This window comes from Saccopteryx bilineata, chromosome 4, assembly GCF_036850765.1.
Source record: "Saccopteryx bilineata isolate mSacBil1 chromosome 4, mSacBil1_pri_phased_curated, whole genome shotgun sequence".
Taxonomy (NCBI): Eukaryota; Metazoa; Chordata; class Mammalia; order Chiroptera; family Emballonuridae; genus Saccopteryx; species Saccopteryx bilineata.
In genome coordinates, this window is record NC_089493.1 from 266,919,625 (window position 1) to 266,937,701 (window position 18,077).

Sequence of the window (18,077 nt, forward strand, 5' to 3'; positions counted from 1 at the left end):
CTCGTTCTTTCTCTGTCTCTCAATCTCCTTCTCTCTGTCTCTGTTTCTTGTGTGTGGGCGTGCGCGCGCATGTGTGTGTGTGTGTGTTTCTGTTCACAGCACACAGCAGAGCCTGTCCGGCAGGGCAGCGGATGTGTGAGGGATGATTCAGTGGCTGACAGGAAGCCTGCTGCCTTCCCCGCTGCCCTTCAGTATCCGTGGCGTTGCTGTCAGCTCGTGCAGGTGTACGGGCTCAGGATGAGGTGGCCGCAGTGAAGAGCCCCCAACTCTCAGCCAGGTAAGCCTTCCCCAGGAGTGCTTGGAGCCTGGCCCTGAAGACAGGGCTCCTGAGGCCGCCCCCGCTCCCCCGACACCCCCTAGGATTGGAGCGACCCCTCTGGCCAGGTGGGAGCACTTGGCAGCCCACTGGGTGAGGTGGAAAGATGTCAGACAGTCAGCACCCCTGCTGTGGCCCCAGTCCTTCCCTGGCACCCCTGCTTAGGGAGTCCTCACCTTGGACCCTGTGACATTCAGGGGAGCAGACTGTTTCCGGCACTACCGCCACTTTCTTGCCCTCACCTTCCCCAGCCCAGCCTGCCATCCTGGGAAGCCCCTACAGTGGTCCCATCACTTCCAGAGACTGGTGAGGGGCCAGGACAGTGGTTCCCAGGGTCAGGCCACGAGCCAAGGTTTCTTCATCTGTAAAATGGAACTGTAACATCCCAGACACAGGGGTACTGGAGAATGGGTGAGAGTCCGCAGGCAAGTGTGCCCAGGTCCTGCCCTAGGCCAGAGGGAAGCACCTGTCCCTGCCGCCCCCACCCAGTCCCCGACCTGGCCGGCCAGCTCTCTGGGGGGGCTCTGAGAGGCTGGGGCCCTGGGGAGCACACTGTGCCCAGCTCTCTCAACAGGTGGCCCTGGCCTTCGCCTCCCCCCACCTCTGCTCTGGGAGGGCTGCCCGGGCCCTGCACCACTCACCTGAGCACCGAGAGCCTCCACTGGAAGCCTCTCGGCCGGCCTCATCTGAAGGCCAAGGTTATTTGGAAGAACGAAACAGACCCCAGAGCAGAGCCCAGTGGATAAACCCTCCCTGGGCTCAGACTGGGACCTCTCACTCCACCTCCAACCCCGGCCTGCCCTGCAGCCCTGGTGGGTGTCAGTTTCCCCATCTACAGAATGACAAATGCTGGGGCAGTGGGCAGTATCATCTCCAAGGACCTTTCCGGGTGGGAGGCTCGGACGCAGAGGCCCACGCGGCCCAGCACCAAGGGCGCTCCCACAGCCAGCTTGTTGCAAACCTTGTTCATATGAAAACTGCCCACTTCCCCTTGTGCTATTTTGACCTGCAGAGCCACAGACTGTGGCAGCCTCCGTCCCTACCCCACCCAGCCCTGCTTGTCTTCTTGGGGCCTCCTGGAGCTCTTGGGTCTGCCTCTCCTGGGGCCCAGTCTTCTGTGCTCTCAGAACATGGGTGGAAAGTAATGAGAGAGGGCAGATTTACTCAGAGTGGGGGGGGGGGGGCACAGGAGTTTTCCTCAAACTAGTGTAGGGTGGGCACGTACGGTTGGCTGTGACTCCCACGCCTGGCCACCATCGCTGTACACTAGTTTAGGTTCTTTTAAAAAATAGTTCATGATTCTTAAAAATGTAATACAGGTATAAGAAAAAGATAAAGGAGTGCAGCCTTTGAAGGCAGCCTGCCGTGGCTTTTTTTAAGTCCTATGTAAGTTTATTTTATTTTACTTTATTTTTTTTCCTTTTCCAAGTGAGAGGAGGAGAGATAGACTCCCACATGCGCCCCAACCAGGGTCTACCCAGCAACCCCTGTCTAGGACTGACACTCTGCCCATCTGGGGCCATGCTCATAACCAAGCTATTTTTAGCACCTAAGGTGGAGGCTCCACGGAGCCATCCTCAGTGCCTGGGGCCAATGTGCTTGAACCAATCGAGCCATGGCTGTGGGAGGAGTAGAGAGAGAGAGAAGGAGGGTGAGGGGTGGAAAAGCAGATGGTCGCTTCTCCTGTGTGCCCTGACTGGGAATCGAACCCAGGACATCCACAATGCCAGCTGATGCTCTACCACTGAGCCAACTGGCCAGGGCCTGCCCTGGCTTTTTTTTTTTTTTTTTTTAGGTTCTTTTTTTTTTTTTTTCATTTTTCTGAAGCTGGAAACGGGGAGAGACAGTCAGACAGACTCCTGCATGCGCCCAACCGGGATCCACCCGGCACGCCCACCAGGGGCGACGCTCTGCCCAGCAGGGGGCGATGCTCTGCCCATCCTGGGCGTCACCATGTTGCGACCAGAGCCACTCTAGCGCCTGAGGTAGAGGCCACAGAGCCATCCCCAGCGCCCGGGCCATCTTTGCTCCAATGGAGCCTTGGCTGCGGGAGGGGAAGAGAGAGACAGAGAGGAAAGCGCGGCGGAGGGGTGGAGAAGCAAATGGGCGCTTCTCCTGTGTGCCCTGGCCGGGAATCGAACCCGGGTCCTCCGCACGCTAGGCCGACGCTCTACCGCTGAGCCAACCGGCCAGGGCCTGCCCTGGCTTTTGATCCTGGCTCCGTGACTGGTCAGCTGTGTGACCTTGGGCGGAGCACTCACCTCTCTGGGCCTGGTGTCTCCCACATGATGCCAAGAGTGTCTGTGGCAACTAACTGAGGCAAGGGCCATGCTTTCCTGTGACCCCTGCCCCTCTCAGGGTCCCAGCGCACGCCCACGAGGCAGTGGGGGGAAGGTCAGGCCCGCCTGTCTGGAGGCCAGGCGGGGACGGCTCCTGGTAACGTTGCCCCACATGGCTCACTGCAGCTGCCCAGTCAGCCCTGGCCCCGACAAGCTGCGGCTGCCTCTTCCACTGGGACAGCGGCGGTGGCCAGGCATGGGAGTCACAGCCAACCGTACGTGCCCGCCCTACACTAGCATCTTACATGCATCATCTCAATGCCAGGCCTCATGTGACAAACCCACAAGCACAGTGTCATTATTTCCCCAGTGTAACAAAGGGCAAGCACAGGCCCTTGACTCTGGGATTCAGTTTTGCTTCCTGAGCAGAATTTGCCTTCTCATGCTCCAGGTGGGTGGAGATGGACCAGGGCTGGGGCCACTCTTGAGTGTGCTGTTCACCACAGGAAGCAAGAGGGCTCTCTGACAAGCCAGGGTCCTCTGGGCCGGAGGGCTGCCTCTCCCCAGAGGTCAGCAGGCCATGACCCAAGGCTTCAAGTGCCAGGTCAAGAGCATGGACTTGCTTCTGGGTCTTAAGCAGCCCCTAGGGATAGCTGGTAGTGGACTCGTGTTCCGGCTTTCAGAGGGTGCATGTGTGTGACCCATCCCATGTATCTGTGCCCAAATCTCCTTTGAGAACAGAAAAAGTCACTGTCCTAATCAGAGGACAAAGTTGTCAAGGTTCAGGAGCCTGGAGAAACTCCCAACCAGCCAGCCAGGCCTCAACAGGCCACTCTTCTGACAGCCCCAGCGTGAGCCTGGCTGGACACGATTGGCCCCCATTTTACAGATGAGAAAGCTGAGGCCTACAGATGCTGAAGCGCAGGCAAGATTTGACCCACGGAGTCCTTCCTCTAAAGCAGGTCCCCAACTTCCAGCAGCCTGAGATGGACTTGAGCCGTGCCTGGGGACTCGGGAGGGCGTCTGCCCTGGGACTGCCCCTTGAGGCCGAGCAAGGTGTGCAGGCCAGAAGGACAGTGCCCAGCCTCCGAGAGGTGGGGGAGCAGATTCCCCTTCAAACAAGAGCCTGTGTGACGGGGTCACTCCTCACATGAAGGCTGCTCTGTCACGAGATTTGAGAACTCCCCTGTTCCCACTGACTCACTGGTGTTTTGGGGAAGGAGAAGTAGCTTCTCTGTGACAGGTCCCTGACCGAGGCTCCACGCCACACAGACACTCCTCATTGTCTTTGCCACAGAGATTTGTGAAGCTCAAAGAGGCGAGGGAACAGGCCTCAGGGATGGCAGTACAAAGTTCATTTTCTCCCCAAGCCTCACCCTTCTAGCTGTAAGGTGGGGAGAAGCCCTCCTCCCAGGTGCCCGATGCAAGATGCACAGGTGTGCAGAGTGGATGCCCAGTGCCGGGGTTCCGTGTGCCCGCCCTGCTGTCCTCAGCTGTGTCCTGGCTACTTTGAGGGTCTGAATCCCTTTGCAGTTTCAATGATTCTCCTTAGAAGCCCCCTCAAGAAGGTTGTACTCACCTTCACCAGACCCGGGTGCATGGTTGTAATCGCCAAGGCCCGAGGCCATGGCTAAGACCAGCCCGCTAAGACAGCAGCCGGCAGTCAGGGACCCAGGGCCTCCTCGTCCTGCAGCCTCTCTCTTCCAGCCCCACATCCCACCACCAGCCGCCATGGGCAGCACGCAAGGTCCCCCTGCCCTGGGCTCACTTCTCCCTTGCTCTCAAACCTACCTCCTCCAAGAAGCCTTCCTTGATCTCCCTCCTTCCAGCTCCTACAACAGGAGGCATCTGGGTGCACAGGTGTTTAATGAATGGAACTCTCCCTCCCAGCTTCCCCAGGAAGCCATGGATGGGGTGGAGAAGTGCCCTAGGTTGCGTAAGGGCTGCCTGGGGCTCTCATGCAGGATGGTCCACAGACTCCAAGCTTGGGGGTTAAATCTGGATTTACAGGAGGAAGGGGATGCCATGGGCAAAGCCATAGTTAGGGTCTGGAGGAGGCTGGATCTTGAACCCTGTCTTTCCACTTAGCAACTGTGAGATCTCCAACCTCAGTTTATCTGTCAAATGGAGCAACCCTTTCCCTCAAAGGACGATTGTGTGGATTAAGCAACGACATATGTAGGAGTGTGCACATACTTGTGGTGCTGTCAGGTGGGTCCCCAGAACCTTCCAGCACTTATCAAGTGTTGTTGGTCCTGGGAGTCCAAGAGTATGGGTGGCGGGTCAGGTGGAGGAATAGGTCTGGTCCTGCCCTGGTCCTCCAGCAGGATAGGAAGGGCATTCCCACAGCCTAGATCCAGCTGTGGGGCTGGCAGGAAACAGTGGGGTAACCCGAGAGTGTGGGCCAGGCAGCTTCCTGGAGGGGTAGTCGTGCCGCCCTCCCACCCTGGCTCACTGTACTGTTGCAGGATAAGTGGCCAGGAGCGGACATGAGTGCAGAGACTGGGCTGCTGTGGCCCGGGGTGGCCCTTCTGCTGCTGCTGGGGGTGGTGGCCAGCCTGTGTGCGCGCTGCTCCCGCCCAGGTAAAGGTAGGCTTACGGCGGAGGTGGGGTGGTAGTGGCGCGATGGAGGAGAAGATGGTGTTCCCAGAAACCCTTGCAAGCCCAGGCCTGGCTGTGGTTGGAAGGGGCAGTCAGATAAGCCTCACAAGACGGGGGTGATTCCCTCAAGGGTTGGCCCCCAACTGCCCCTGAACTCAATGGTTCTGGCTCACTGTAGGGCTTTCGTTTTGCCTGATCAAGGGCTTATATCTGGGGCAGAGGGCTGCTCTGGATAAGGGAAGGGCGGCTGGGCTGCCTGGATGTCCCCCTTCCCTAAGTTCTGCTGTCCTAAATAAACGGCGAGAAACAGTCTGTCAATGTCAGGTGGCCCACAGTGATTGGCAGGTCCCCATGTGCTGTCCTAAGCCTGCACAGGGCACAGGAGAGACAGGATAAGGGAGGCCTTGGATCTCAGTTTCCACCCTGGCTCTGGATACTTGGCTATTTTGGTCTTGTTCTTGCAGGTGTGAAGCGGTCCGAGAGAATCTTTGAGCGGAGGAGCATGTGAGTGCCTCAGTGTCCTCAGACTTAGTGTGCCTTGGGTGTGAGCATCCCCTCAGGGGTCCCTGCATGCTGTCCTCTTCCTTTCACTCACACCTCCTCCATGCTGGACTCCGATGGGTCCTGAGCAGCCAAGGGAGGCAGAGGGAGGCACCCAGGGGCTGCCCTGCCCTAGCCTGATCAGCAAGGGCTTCAGGAGGAGGGGATGCCACTCCGCAGCTGGCCCACAGCGTCTCCAGAGAGCCTCCCTGTGGACCCAGCCCAGGGCGGCCTGCTGTGCTGGGGTGTGTGGCCAGGAATCCGCCCTCTTCCTGCAGTGGGAGGTAGGGTGTGGAGCAGAGACTGGGCACAAAGCATAATGTGGGCGCTGGGTCTCCCTGGAAAATGCTGAAGGAGCTCAGGGGAGCAGGGGGCATGGCCCTTGGGGGATTTTTTTTTTAATTTTTATTTATTCATTTTTTTTAGAGAGGAGAGAGAGTTAGAATGAGAGAGAGAGAGAGAGAGAGAGAAAGGGGGGAGGAGCAGCAAGCATCAACTCCCACATATGCCTTGACCAGGCAAGCCCAGGGTTCCGAACCGGCAACCTCAGTGTTCCAGGTCAACGCTCTATCCACTGCGCCACCGCAGGTCAGGCCCCTTGGGGGATTAAGAAGGCCTGATAGAGGAGGTGGGGGAGATTTTAAGAGAGAAGGGGGCAAAAGGGGACATTCCAGAGAGAAAGAGAACAGTGTGGGCAGTCACTGATGTAGGACCGGGGTGGACACTGTGTTCCGGGGATGAGGTGGCAGGTACCGTGTGTCTTGGGGGAGATGAACTGGATGAGAGCCTCGACTGTGGGGAGAGGCCTTGGCCTTGGTTCTGAGGGCTCAGGGGGAGGGGGCAGAAGAGGTGGAAGCAGGGGTCACGTGCAGCAGGAAGGAGGGAGGCGGGCTCAGTGACCCCAGCAGAGTTCCGGGCCCGGGCAATGGAACTCCAGGCACTTTGAGGGCAGGTGGTCCGCTCTTTGAGTCCTGGGAGGGTCAGCCGTGCAGACCAGGGGGTGACCCGAGGACAACCCCAGGCAGAGGGCAGCAGTCATTGAGTAGGAGCGTGACCGATGGAGTGCCGGGGGACCTCTGAGGATTGCGTGTGCACACGTGCAGAGGCCCGCCCGCCCACTCACACCCACACGCTCCCTGCACACTTGTCCATGCGTGCACTTCTCACACACGCAGCACTGTATGCACATCCGGGTGGCTACTCACATACAAACCCCCACACACACCCTTTCTCATTTCCTTTTGCAACTGAAAAACCACAATGAGATTTGAAAACAGAAATTTCCCACCCAGGCCCACCCCTGAGGCCAGGACTGGATCTTTCCAGGCATCTTTGGTTACTTGGCCATCTGGATTGCCAACCTACAACTTCCACCAGGGGTGGGCTGTGCTCCCCTGGTGCCCCCCACTCTCCTGCCCACGCCAGCCCTCCTCAGCCCCTCCCCTGCCCTCCTCACTCAGGCCCTGCCCACTCAGGGCCCCTGACTGATCTTAGAACTGTAGACTAACCCTCCTCTGTCGGAGGTGGACAAATGGGGCCAGGGTGAGAGGAGAAGGGAGGGGCGGCCTGGGTTTCTCCCCACCTCACTGGGGCTCACTCCGGCCAGCCTGTATGAAACAGCTGCTGTGTGCCAGGCCCAGCTCCTGCACCGCCCCCTCTGGAAGCCATGCCTGACTCCTGTAGATTTAGAGCAGAGGTCCCCAAACTACGGCCCACGGGCCACATGCGGCCCCCTGAGGCCATTTATCCGGCCCCCGCCGCACTTCCGGAAGGGGCACCTCTTTCATTGGTGGTCAGTGAGAGGAGCACATTGATCATCTCATTAGCCAAAAGCAGGCCCATAGTTCCCATTGAAATACTAGTCAGTTTGTTGATTTAAATTTACTTGTTCTTTATTTTAAATATTGTATTTGTTCCCATTTTGTTTTTTTACTTTAAAATAAGATAGGTGCAGTGTGCATAGGGATTTGTTCATAGTTTTTTCATAGTCCGGCCCTCCAACAGTCTGAGGGACAGTGAACTAGCCCCCTGTGTAAAAAGTTTGGGGACCCCTGATTTAGAGCATCCTTCCTACATCCGATCACCCTGACCCCCAGCACCCCAGGAGCTCCTGGAAGCCTGGGCCAGGTACCCATATTAGTTCAGGGGAGGAGCCCAAAGTGTTTTAATGATTAACTAATCTCCTCCACCATCCTCAGTGGTGGTTTCCATTCTCAAGGGCACTTCGTGGCCCAAAATAGCAGCTAAGGCTCCAGCCCTCATCTCTGCATTTCAGGCAGTAGTAAGAATGGAGAAGAACAAAACTGCTCTCTCCAGTTGTCAGTAACTCCTTTAAGGAGCTTTTTGCTGGAATTCCCAACAACTTTGGCTTGCATTTCATTGACAAGACCTTAATCACATGACCACATCACAGGGAGGTGCATTTAGGTGCAAGGGAGGCTGGGAAATACAGTCTTTTGGATGTGCATGTTGCTGATTAAACAAATCAGGGTTATGTTTCACAGGAAGACAGGGACACTGGGAAATGGCTAGATACCTGGCTGTTGTCTGCTAACCGTGAAGAAGTCCCACCAGTTATTTGGAAGTAGATGGTGTGTTTGTGTTTGAGGAGTGTGCTCTTTTAGGAATGTTAGACACTCCTGGGGCTATAGGTGGGTGGGGGCAGCCTTCTTGTTGCTCCTGGTTGAAGTCACCGCTGGGTCCCTGAGCAGTCGTCCTAACCTCACACCTCAGAATCTCAGGGCTGCCTCTAAGCCCTGCCCACAGACTTTCTTGTATCTCTGGGGATTCCTGGTTGGGCATGTGGAGGATGGGTCTCTCTGGCACACGGCTCCAGCCCAACACCATGTGAGAAGTGTGGGCATCCAGTGGGTAGGATGGGGGAGCCGTCCAGAGAACGAGGGCATCAGGCAACAGGGCTCTGGCTCTGAGACGCATAGGGGTGGCAGCTCCTTCTCCTTACTCTTGTCATGATGTGTCCCTCCTTTCTGTTCCTTGTCCCCATCTGTCCATGTCTCTTGTCTCTCTGTCCCTTGGGCTGCGGGAGGCCAGGCCCTCGCTCAGAATAGTCCCATGTGTTTCCAGGCAAGAGACTCAGCGGAACTTTGCAGTAGGCCGGACCTATTCCTGTGAGTCCCCAAACAGAGGGTCTAGGGGCGGGGCTCGGGGCGGGGAATTCATATCAAAGTCCCTTTTGTCTTCATCATCCTGAGGTTGTGCCCACGCCTGATCTGGGGGGGTGAGATGGTGAGGGGGTTACACTGGCAAGCTGGCCTGGGGGTCCAGACAAACCCCCTTGTCATTTGCAGTAGCTGGGCAGGCCTGGCCAGGGCCCCTGATGGACACGGCCTCTGACGTGGCAGCAGCAAGGTAGGAATGAGCCCTTTGTCCTGGGCCCAGAGGGGTTGCAGCCCCCACAGGAGGCAATGAGGAGGACCCTGGGGTCCCCACCTGGCGGATCCCAGAACAAGACCTTCCTCCCTCCTCAAACCTCAGAGTTCCGGTGCTGGATTCTAGAGCCCCACCAGGAGACCGGAGGGCAGGCGGTGGCTTTCAAACCCCCCACACCCTAGGGCCATTCCTCACCCCTCTGCCCCTTCTCAGCCCCTCCTTCCCCTTCCCCTGCAGGAAGGATAAGCTACTGCGCTTCTCCCCCAGCCTTGAGGGTGAGTGACCTGGCACACAGGAGGGGGGTGGGGTGAAGCAGGACTGAGGCAGGTGAATACCGGGTGGGACCAGCACTGTGCATCCTCAGAGCCTGCAGGGCTCAGCATCCATCAGTAAGTCTGCCATCCGGGGCCTTCCTCCGGGGTCCCGTATGTGCCCCGCCCTGCATGGGGCTTGGGTGACAAAGAGCCCAGCTTTTCTCCTGTCCCCAGATCCCTCTCTTGCTCCCTCATCCCTGTGGAGGGAGGCGCAGGGGAGGTTAGCTGGGCGTGCCAGGGAGGCCTGTGCAGTGGACACATTCAGCAGGCGGGGAGGCCAGACGGGGCTGGCCTGGTGGGGGAGAAGGCAGAGAGCACGTACAAAAGTGTGTAGGCTGGAAACCTTTGGCTTTTCTTCCAGATTCTGCATCCTCAAGGTACCAGAACTTCAGCAAAAGTAGGTGGGCTCCAGGGATGTGGGGGCTGCGGTGGGGGGCCACCTCCCAAAGCATGGGCCTAATTCTGCCTCCTCCTGCAGGAAGCAGACACGGATCAGATGCCGCCTACATGTGAGTGGGCTTCTCCCAGCCCTGACACCTTCTGCCCACACCTGCCCACCCTGCCCCGAACTTCCTTATTTATGAAGGGCTCCTGCCTGAGCACCCACCAGCCCAGGCTACTGAGTAGCAGTGTTTCCTTTCAGGAGGCTTTGTGGGGATGGGAGAGCAGGGACATAGACTGACTTTGGGGAGTGGCTGGGTGGGAGGACTTATCCTGCATCACCCAGTCAGAGACAAGTTACAGGAGCACCTGGGACCCCAGAGAGGAAGGCCCTCCGATACCTCATCTCACAGATGGGCAAACTGAGGCCCGGGGCAGGCGGGGACTTACCTAGGGTCACATGGCAAGGTGGCTAGTGCCAGGCTGCCACCCCATCAGCCTCAAGGTGGCTCAGGTGTCCAAGGAAGTAGGGTGGAGGGATCAGGGGAGACCCCCCAGGGGAGTGATGGATGGAGCGGCCCTGGCCTCCCTGCCCCCATCCCTGCCATGAAGCCCCCAGCCCAGCCATGAGCCTGCCCAGCAACTGGTGTGTTTTTGTTTTCTTTCCAGAAACCCCATCACCACAGACTATTACAACTGGGAGAAGTTCCAGAAGCCTCAGGAAGGTGAGGCAGAGGGGGACAGTAGGGAGAAGATCAGAGCTCAGCTTCACTGGTGGGACCAGAGGCATTTAGGAGCCAGGGGTAGGAGTTAGGACCACAGGGATGAGGGAGCAGGAGAGGGATCTGGGGACAGGAGGAAAGCTGGGCTCTTTGTCATCCAAGCCCCATGCAGGGCGGGGCACATATCGGACCCCGGAGGAAGGCCCTGGATGGCAGACTTACTGATGGATGCTGAGCCCTGCAGGCTCTGAGGATGCTGGCACTCTAGGCCCTAACAGCTTTGCTTTATAGAAAGAGAAACTGAGGGCTGAGGCTAGGCAGTGCCTGAAGAGAGATGCACAGACCCGGGCTCCTGCCTGGGCCATGCTGGGGTGGGGGGTGAGACACCAGGGGGGCAGGGAGTGGGGTCCTTTTCTTCCTACCGCTGCTTCCAAATTGGGGTGGGGCCCTCAGAACCCTTTTGATGTAGATGGACACTGGGTGGGGCAGTGGTTAGAGCTCACTTCCCCATTGGAGTGGGAGGTGATGCCAGGGTGCCAGGTTCTGATATGCCACACCCAGCCTAAGCCCCTGGGCAAAGGCTTCCAGGCCACCTAGCCCTGCCTAAAGGGTTCTGCTTCTAGATAAGCTTAGATTTGGTACCTCTCTCTTGGGCCCCCCAGTGATTCTCCCTGCCCCTCACTGTCTGAGAGAGATGGGTCTCCCTCCATTTAACTATCCATCCTGGGCCTGAAGGCAGCCTGTCCCCTAACCTCCCCTCCCCAGTGCACTCGGGGGTGGCCTTGGAGGACACAGAAGGAGCCTGGGGTGGCAGCTGCTGAGCCAGGCCAATACCCATTAAGAAGGTTGTCCAGGAAAATGTTCAAGGCTCTGCGGAACCCAAAGGGCTGGGGGTTGGCAGGACAGGTCACCTGCCAAACGAAGACTGGGCAGAGGGAGGGAGGAAGAGCAAGCCTTGATGGCAGGGCCCACCGTAACCAGAGTCCTCTCCCCTCTCCCCTCTCCCCTCTCCCCTCTCCCCTCTCCCCTCTCCCCTCTCCCTTCTCCCCTCTCCCCTCTCCCCTTTCCCCTCTCTCCTCTCCCCTCTTCACTCTCCCCTCTCCCCTCTCCCTTCTCCCCTCTCCCCTCTCCCCTCTTCTCTCTCCCCAGCAGATGATGACGATGCTAATTCCTATGAGAACGTGCTCATCTGCAAGCAGAAGCAGCCTGACTCAGGTGAGGCTGCCAGCCTGGAGCTGGACAGGGACTGGTGAGATCTGAAGTCTCCCTGGCCCAAGGGCATCATCCGCCTTGAAGCATAAAAGTTCACTGATCCGCCAGTGCTTTGGGTCAGGCACTGACTCCTGTCCCGGGAGGAGGCACCCTCATCCTGGGCCTCAGTGGGACTGCTCTGTGGGATCCTTTCCTCCCCTGAGGGCTGCCCAGCTCGAGGGCACGGCATGCCTCGCTGAAGGGCCCATGGTGCCTCGCTGGCCAGTGGACTAGCCGTGGAGGCTTCCCCCTGCAGCCCTTCTCTCGGTTTCTCTCCCGGCAGGGGATGAAGACTCCGAGGATTATCAGAACTCAGCCTCCATCCAGCAGTGGCGGGAGTCCGTAAGGGTCGTGGGTATGTGGCCGGAGCAGGGGCTCCTGAGTGGTCAGCCTCAGCAGGCTCAGAGGACCCTGGCCCAGGAGGGTGGCAGGGAAGGGAGGCAGGAGTTGGGGAGGAGGACTGGGAAGGCCAGGCCGGGGTGAGCTCCCTGCAGCCAGGTCGGCTCATTTCACAGTGAGGCCTTCAGCACGTCAGCAGTGGCGCTGGCCAGGAACCGTGCCGGGAGGTATCCGGCAGCCATGGCCTCCTGAGGTCAGGTCCTGCTGGCCAGGAACCGTGCCGGGAGGTATTCGGCAGCCATGGCCTCCTGAGGTCAGGTCCTGCTGGCCAGGAACCGTGCCGGGAGGTATTCGGCAGCCATGGCCTCCTGAGGTCAGGTCCTGCTGGCCAGGAACCGTGCCGGGAGGTATTCGGCAGCCATGGCCTCCTGAGGTCAGGTCCTGCTGGCCAGGCTGCTCACCAGCTGCACGGATGGAGTCCCGCTCTCTCTGCTTCCCGGGCAGCATAAATCTCTGGCAACTCCCAGAACAGGGACAGACAAACCGTCCACAGCAGCCTTTTCCTTCAGGCTGTTCTGTGACACCTGAGGGTTTGAGCCCCAGGTGGGAGCTCTGGTGGGAGCCCCAGGGAACAGGTCTGGCTGTGTCCATGCGAACCAACTGAGAATTTGCCTGCTGGTCCACAGGGCAAGTTCCGAAAGAAGCACCTCCGCCCCCTGCAGGAAGCCCAGAAGAGGATGACAGCGAGCCCGATTATGTGAACGAGGACGTGGCAGCCAGGGAAGCCTAGGGCACACCTGGGAGAAGGTACACCTGCCTCCGTGCAGGGTGGTGGCCTCACTGGCCGGAGGGGCCCATTCCAAGGGAGAAGATGAGCTCTTGGGCTGGAGGAGCATGGTGGGGGCCAAGGGGCAGCACCCATGGGTGCTGAAAGGGGATGATGGCTCTGCAGGGTGCCGGGCCTCCAATGCAGTGTCTGCCCATCCTGCACCCAACTCCCTGGCAGACTTGGTGAGGGGACAGGTTCACAGCAAGCACAAGGGTCTCAGCCCCGCTGTCAGGCGGAGATGGCTGGTGAAGTCGTTGGGTGAAGGTGGGCTTTGGGTGGGACCCTGCGACCTTGGGGGAGTGACTTAATCTCCTCGGGCCTATTTCCTCACTTGCAAAATGGAGCTCATGGGATCTGTGTCTTAGATAAGACACTGTACCTAAACCATGGGCCCAGCAGGACTGGGCCAGTGTTGGACTCAGAAACAGGAAGCAGGACAGGGAGAAGATGGTACTGCTGACAATAGTGGCTGTACGATTAAGCAGCCACTTTTCTGGCCAGCATAACATGGTGCTAAGTGCTCACACACACCATCTTCTGCCGCCACAAAGGCACCTAACACTAAGCCATCTGCCCAAGGTCACACTCAGAATAAGTGGAGGGGAAGTCGGAGTGGCAGGATCCACCCCAGAGCCCTTGTAGGCTGTCTAAGGTCCCCACCTGAGGAGCACAGGCAGCCCTCTCAGTGGGTGGCCGTCCCGGCTGGTCGGGAGTCAGCCACAGAAGGTGGAGCTCAGAAGTACAGAGACCCACTTTTCTTTCATTCACCCAATATTTACCACACCTGTCAGGGGCAAGACCTGCCTTGGGTGCCGGGGACATAGTAATGAACACAATACACAAAATGCCTGGCATTGTGGGGGGAGGGAGACAACAGATACCCACAGGCTAAGAGAGAGCAGAGAGGAAATACTGCATTCTAGATGGTGGGAAGTCCTGCAGAGACCAACACGGCAGCAGGGAAGGGACAGGGAGGAAGGGGGACCATGAAGTAGGGGGGCCAGGGAAGCCTTCTGGAGGCCCCCTCTCGCCCTCTGGGGCAGGGCACCCAGGCAGAGGGACAGCAGAGGCATGCTCAGAGGCTCTGACAACAGCAGGAGGTGGGACGGTGGGGGTGGAGGTCAGTCATGCAGGGCCAGCACCTGAGTTCTGTCTGAGGTTTGGGGGTGGGAAGGGGGAACATGGGAAGGTTTGAAACACAAGAGTGACTTGATATGTCTAAAGAATCAATGGCTACTGAGTAGAGCAATGACTATAGTCAGCCCTCCAAAGCCATACATTCAACAAACCTCATATGCAAAATATTTGAGGGGGAAAAAAATCTCAGAAAGTTCCCAAAAGCAAAACTGGAATTTGCTGCATGCTGAGCACTATACTGAATTCACACAAGTGATGTGTAGCCTATACGCAAATACATCATTTTTACATAAGGACTTAAACACCCTCAGGTTTTGATATCTGGTGGGGTGAGTGTGTGGTTGGGGGGTGACAATCCTGGAATCAATCCCCTGAGGATACCAAGGGACAGTTACACAGGGGGGCAGCAAGGGCAGCAGGGAGACCAGTGAGTTGAGTCCAGACAAAAGGTGCCACGTTGGCCCAGGGAGGCAGTGGGAGAGGAAGATACTGAATGTTTTTGCAGTAACCCTGACGCCCTGCACGTGGTGTGAGGCGGAGGAACTGGGAAGGACCGCAGGTTTTTGCCTGAGCAATAGAGGTTTTCTCTGTCGACCGAGGTCTGGGAGGCTCCAGGCGCAGCGAGTTTTGGGGGCAAAGCCAGTTTATTTCCGGGCCTGTTCTTTGCAGAGGCCCGTGCGGGGGAAAATATAGAATGGGCGGACATTGGCGCCTGGAGTCAGGGAGAAGTCGGGCTGGAGACTGACGTTGAGGACAGGCTGGGATGAGCCAGGACCAGAGCGCAGTCAGGATTTCACACGAAAAGTGGAAGTTCCAGGAAGAAACTCAGCTTGATGGGGCTGTGGGAGTGAGCTGAACATCGGCCACCACTGGGCATCCCTCCCCTTACTGAGCCAGTCACTCCCGCACGAGGGGACAGGGTGCTAGCCAAAACAAACCTCTTCCTTTTAGCCAACCATTTCCATCTTCACTGAAGGAGCCAAGGAACCCAAAGCTTATAGGAATGTTTACCGTCTCTCAACCATCACTTCTTCAGTTGCTCGACCTCTGGACCCCACCAGTTATTCACGGGAGGTGCACCAACAGGTCCCGAGGACCACCCCTCTGGCCTCGCGGGCCCGGCCTGAGGAAGGCAGCTACACGTGGAATCAGCTTCTCCGCGGCTGGGCAGGAGCCTGGCGCCGAGGGCAGTGCAGCTCCTGTGGCAACTGAATGCCCAGCACCGAGGACAAGCCGCGCCCCCACCCCGTACCTAAAACATCACTGGATACTGGTCTTTACGTCCTTTTTTGCTTTGGATTTGGGTCCCAAATTGCTTCCCAAGGTCGGTTGCCGGGATTGTCTTGTGATCGATAGGCTTGTACAATTAATTTATATAGATGGAGCCCTATTTAATATTCTACACTCCAGGGTAGATTTTGTCTGTCTTGTCTCCTGTAAGCATTACACATTCTCACCTCAGCAGGCATGCAGGGGGGAGCCCTGGGGCGTCTTTCTCTGGGCCTCAGTTCCCTGGAGGAGAGATGAGGTTACAGCCACCCGCATGCCTCTTCAGTGGACATATCCGGCGGACAAAGTGCAGAAGGGGCAAGCTGGGCAGAGCAGTGGTGCCCCTGTTGCCCTGAACCCCTCTGCTCCACGGATGGCCTCAGCTCAGCTGACTGGACAGTGTGACTGTCTCATGGGAATGGCGGAGGTCCAAAGGGACCTTGAGCCAGAAAAGCCAGTCAGGGGAAAATGCCTCCCCCAGTTGAAGCATCTCAATAAACCTTTTCAGTTTAAGAGCAGTTCTCCAGTATCTGCTTTCCCTGCTTCGTGTACAGCCAAGGGAGCGAGCCAGCCTCGTTCCACAGAGAGGAACCGAGGCCTGGAGATGCCTGGGACAGGGCTTTGGGCCTCGAGTCCAGCTCTTTTCCAGGATGCCACACCAATTCTTTCCATGAGAAATTAATGCCCCAAGTTAGGAAATTTGAAAAAAAAAAAATTTAGAACACAACTGTTGGCCGCTTGTCACTTTAAACCCCGAAGCCCTGACCTCACAAGCACAGGGGCGAGCTTAGACCTGAGCAGGGAGGGTGGTAGGGCTTCCAGGAGGCTCCAGGCAGGGGGTGGGCCCTTTCTCCATTACAGGTGTGGAAACCTTGTCTCAACTGGGCCCCCCACTTACAAACTGGACACAATCACTCTTTCACCTCACTGGGATCCCGAGTCAACAAAAAATGAAGATCGAGAAATTGTGTATTTTGTAAAACACCTTGCAGTTTTTGAGAACATTTTTTCCCTCTTAACTAAAACCCAAACCCGAAGAGCCAATAATCTCAGAGCCCGTGTCCCCATCCAACAGTGTGGCTTGGGTAGGTGACTTAACCAGCCCAGGAGGGAGGGCACTACGAAGTGTCAAGTGTTGGCAGGCCCTTCCCCTCCCGCTTCCTCCTATCTCAGAGGTTCAGGCTAGAGCACCAGAGCCGCTGCTGGCCAGGCTTGGGCAGGGGGAAAAGCAAACGGGCCCCCGCAGTGGTTCCAGGACTGTGGGCAGCTTGGGCACACATGGCCACACAGCGGAGGCCCTTGGTCCAGGGGCCCACAGGGCAGGAAGAGCCAGCACCTCACGTAAGTGTTCCCAAAGCTTTTCAGTATACCACTAATCACAGAAGCTGAGGCACTCCCAACCCTCTCCCCCCGAAACACCACTCTAAAATGACCTCTGGGATCTGCTTCAGATCAGTTCCTGAGTGGGCGGCTGGCAGGAATAGAGGAAACAAGGTTGGCCATGTGTTGGTATAATTAAGTTGGATGAGTATGTGAAAGGTATCCTGTATCGTTGCTTCATGTACAAATGATATTTTTCATAATTAAAAAAAAGATACAGTGCCTTGCAATTCTACAAGTTAATATAAAACCCATGGGGGCCTGTCCTGTGGTGGGTGGTGCAGTGAATAATGCGTCAACCTGGAACACTGAGGTCACCAGTTCGAAACCTTGGACTTGCCTCATCAAGGCACATATGGGAGTTGATGCTTCCTGCTCTTCACCCCGCTCTTCTCTCTCTCTTCCTCCCTCCCTGCTCTCTAAAATGAATAAATAAAATCTTAAAAATAAAATACCCATTGGGAAATTCTAAAGCGACAAGTACTGCACAGCAGAGGCCGCATGGCGGGAGCCTCGCTGTGCTGATTGCACCACTTTCCTCGGTGACCCCTGCAAGTCCTTTCTGAAGGGTTCATGGCCTCAGCTTGTTCTGATTTTTTTCTCCCTCTTCTATTTAGAAATTAAATTTAATGGGGTGACTTTGATCAATAAGAGTACATACGTTTCAGGTAAACATCTCTATAGCATTTGAACTGTTGATTGTGTGGTGTGCCGACCACCCAAGATCAAATCATTTTCTTTTTTCTTTTTTTATTTATTCATTTTATTAGAGAGAGAGAAGAGAGAGAGAGAAAGAGATAGAGAGAACAGAGGGAGGAGAAGGAAGCATCAACTCCCATATGTGCCTTGACCGGGCAAGCCCAGGGTTTCAAAAAAGCAACCTCAGCATTCCAGGTCAATGCTTTACCCAGTGTGCCACCACAGGTCAGGCTCAAATCATTTTCCTTCACTGTATATTTGTCTCTCTTTACTTCCCCCCCCCATAACCACTTCACTTTTATCTATGTCCATGAGTCTCAGTTTTATACCCCCTCTGGTTTAGAAAACCAGAAGTTTTCTAAATAGTAAATTACAACATACCCTGCCCTCAACCCATGGAACTGTTCACTAGGCACCTAAAAAAACAGATTAGCTTGTCTAGTCTATTATATCCTTATCTACTTGTAGGGTGCAAGGGGCATGCAGACAGGAAGCTGGCTTTCTTTGTGGCCTTGCGTTGCCACATTATTGCTGACAAAACTGTACGGTTTTATTAGCTAAAATGCCAACACATGCCCAGACTGGGTGCCATGCCCTGGAGGTTCTCTGGGGCCTTCCCCTGTCACCACT

General features: G+C 56.8%; 1 protein-coding gene across 11 annotated transcripts; it reads left to right on the forward strand.

Annotated features, from left to right (window-relative positions):
• Nucleotides 1-120: 120 nt before the first annotated feature.
• Nucleotides 121-17,567, forward strand: LAT2 (linker for activation of T cells family member 2). Of its 11 annotated transcripts, XM_066274574.1 has the most exons (15): nucleotides 121-277; nucleotides 568-727; nucleotides 4,684-4,806; nucleotides 5,064-5,184; nucleotides 5,661-5,700; nucleotides 8,788-8,864; nucleotides 9,045-9,105; nucleotides 9,364-9,401; nucleotides 9,802-9,837; nucleotides 9,919-9,949; nucleotides 10,491-10,546; nucleotides 11,693-11,758; nucleotides 12,078-12,149; nucleotides 12,820-12,940; nucleotides 15,051-17,567. In XM_066274574.1, the coding sequence occupies exons 4-14, from the start codon at nucleotides 5,085-5,087 to the stop codon at nucleotides 12,921-12,923; spliced, it is 681 nt and encodes a 226-aa protein (XP_066130671.1). In that variant the 5' UTR covers nucleotides 121-277; nucleotides 568-727; nucleotides 4,684-4,806; nucleotides 5,064-5,084; the 3' UTR covers nucleotides 12,924-12,940; nucleotides 15,051-17,567. The 11 variants fall into 11 exon arrangements, with proteins under 11 accessions (XP_066130671.1, XP_066130672.1, XP_066130670.1 ...); XM_066274575.1 differs by lacking the exon at nucleotides 568-727; XM_066274576.1 differs by lacking the exons at nucleotides 121-277; nucleotides 568-727 and adding an exon at nucleotides 1,105-1,128.
• Nucleotides 17,568-18,077: the final 510 nt, after the last annotated feature.

Bases quoted from the DNA above. Each gene is read 5' to 3' on its own strand.
- LAT2 (XM_066274574.1), top strand. From the start codon at position 5,085: ATGAGTGCAGAGACTGGGCTGCTGTGGCCCGGGGTGGCCCTTCTGCTG. The intron at 5,185-5,660 runs GTAGGCTTACGG...TTGTTCTTGCAG, and splicing joins CTGCTCCCGCCCAGGTAAAG to GTGTGAAGCGGTCCGAGAGA. The intron at 8,865-9,044 runs GTGAGTCCCCAA...TGTCATTTGCAG, and splicing joins AGTAGGCCGGACCTATTCCT to TAGCTGGGCAGGCCTGGCCA.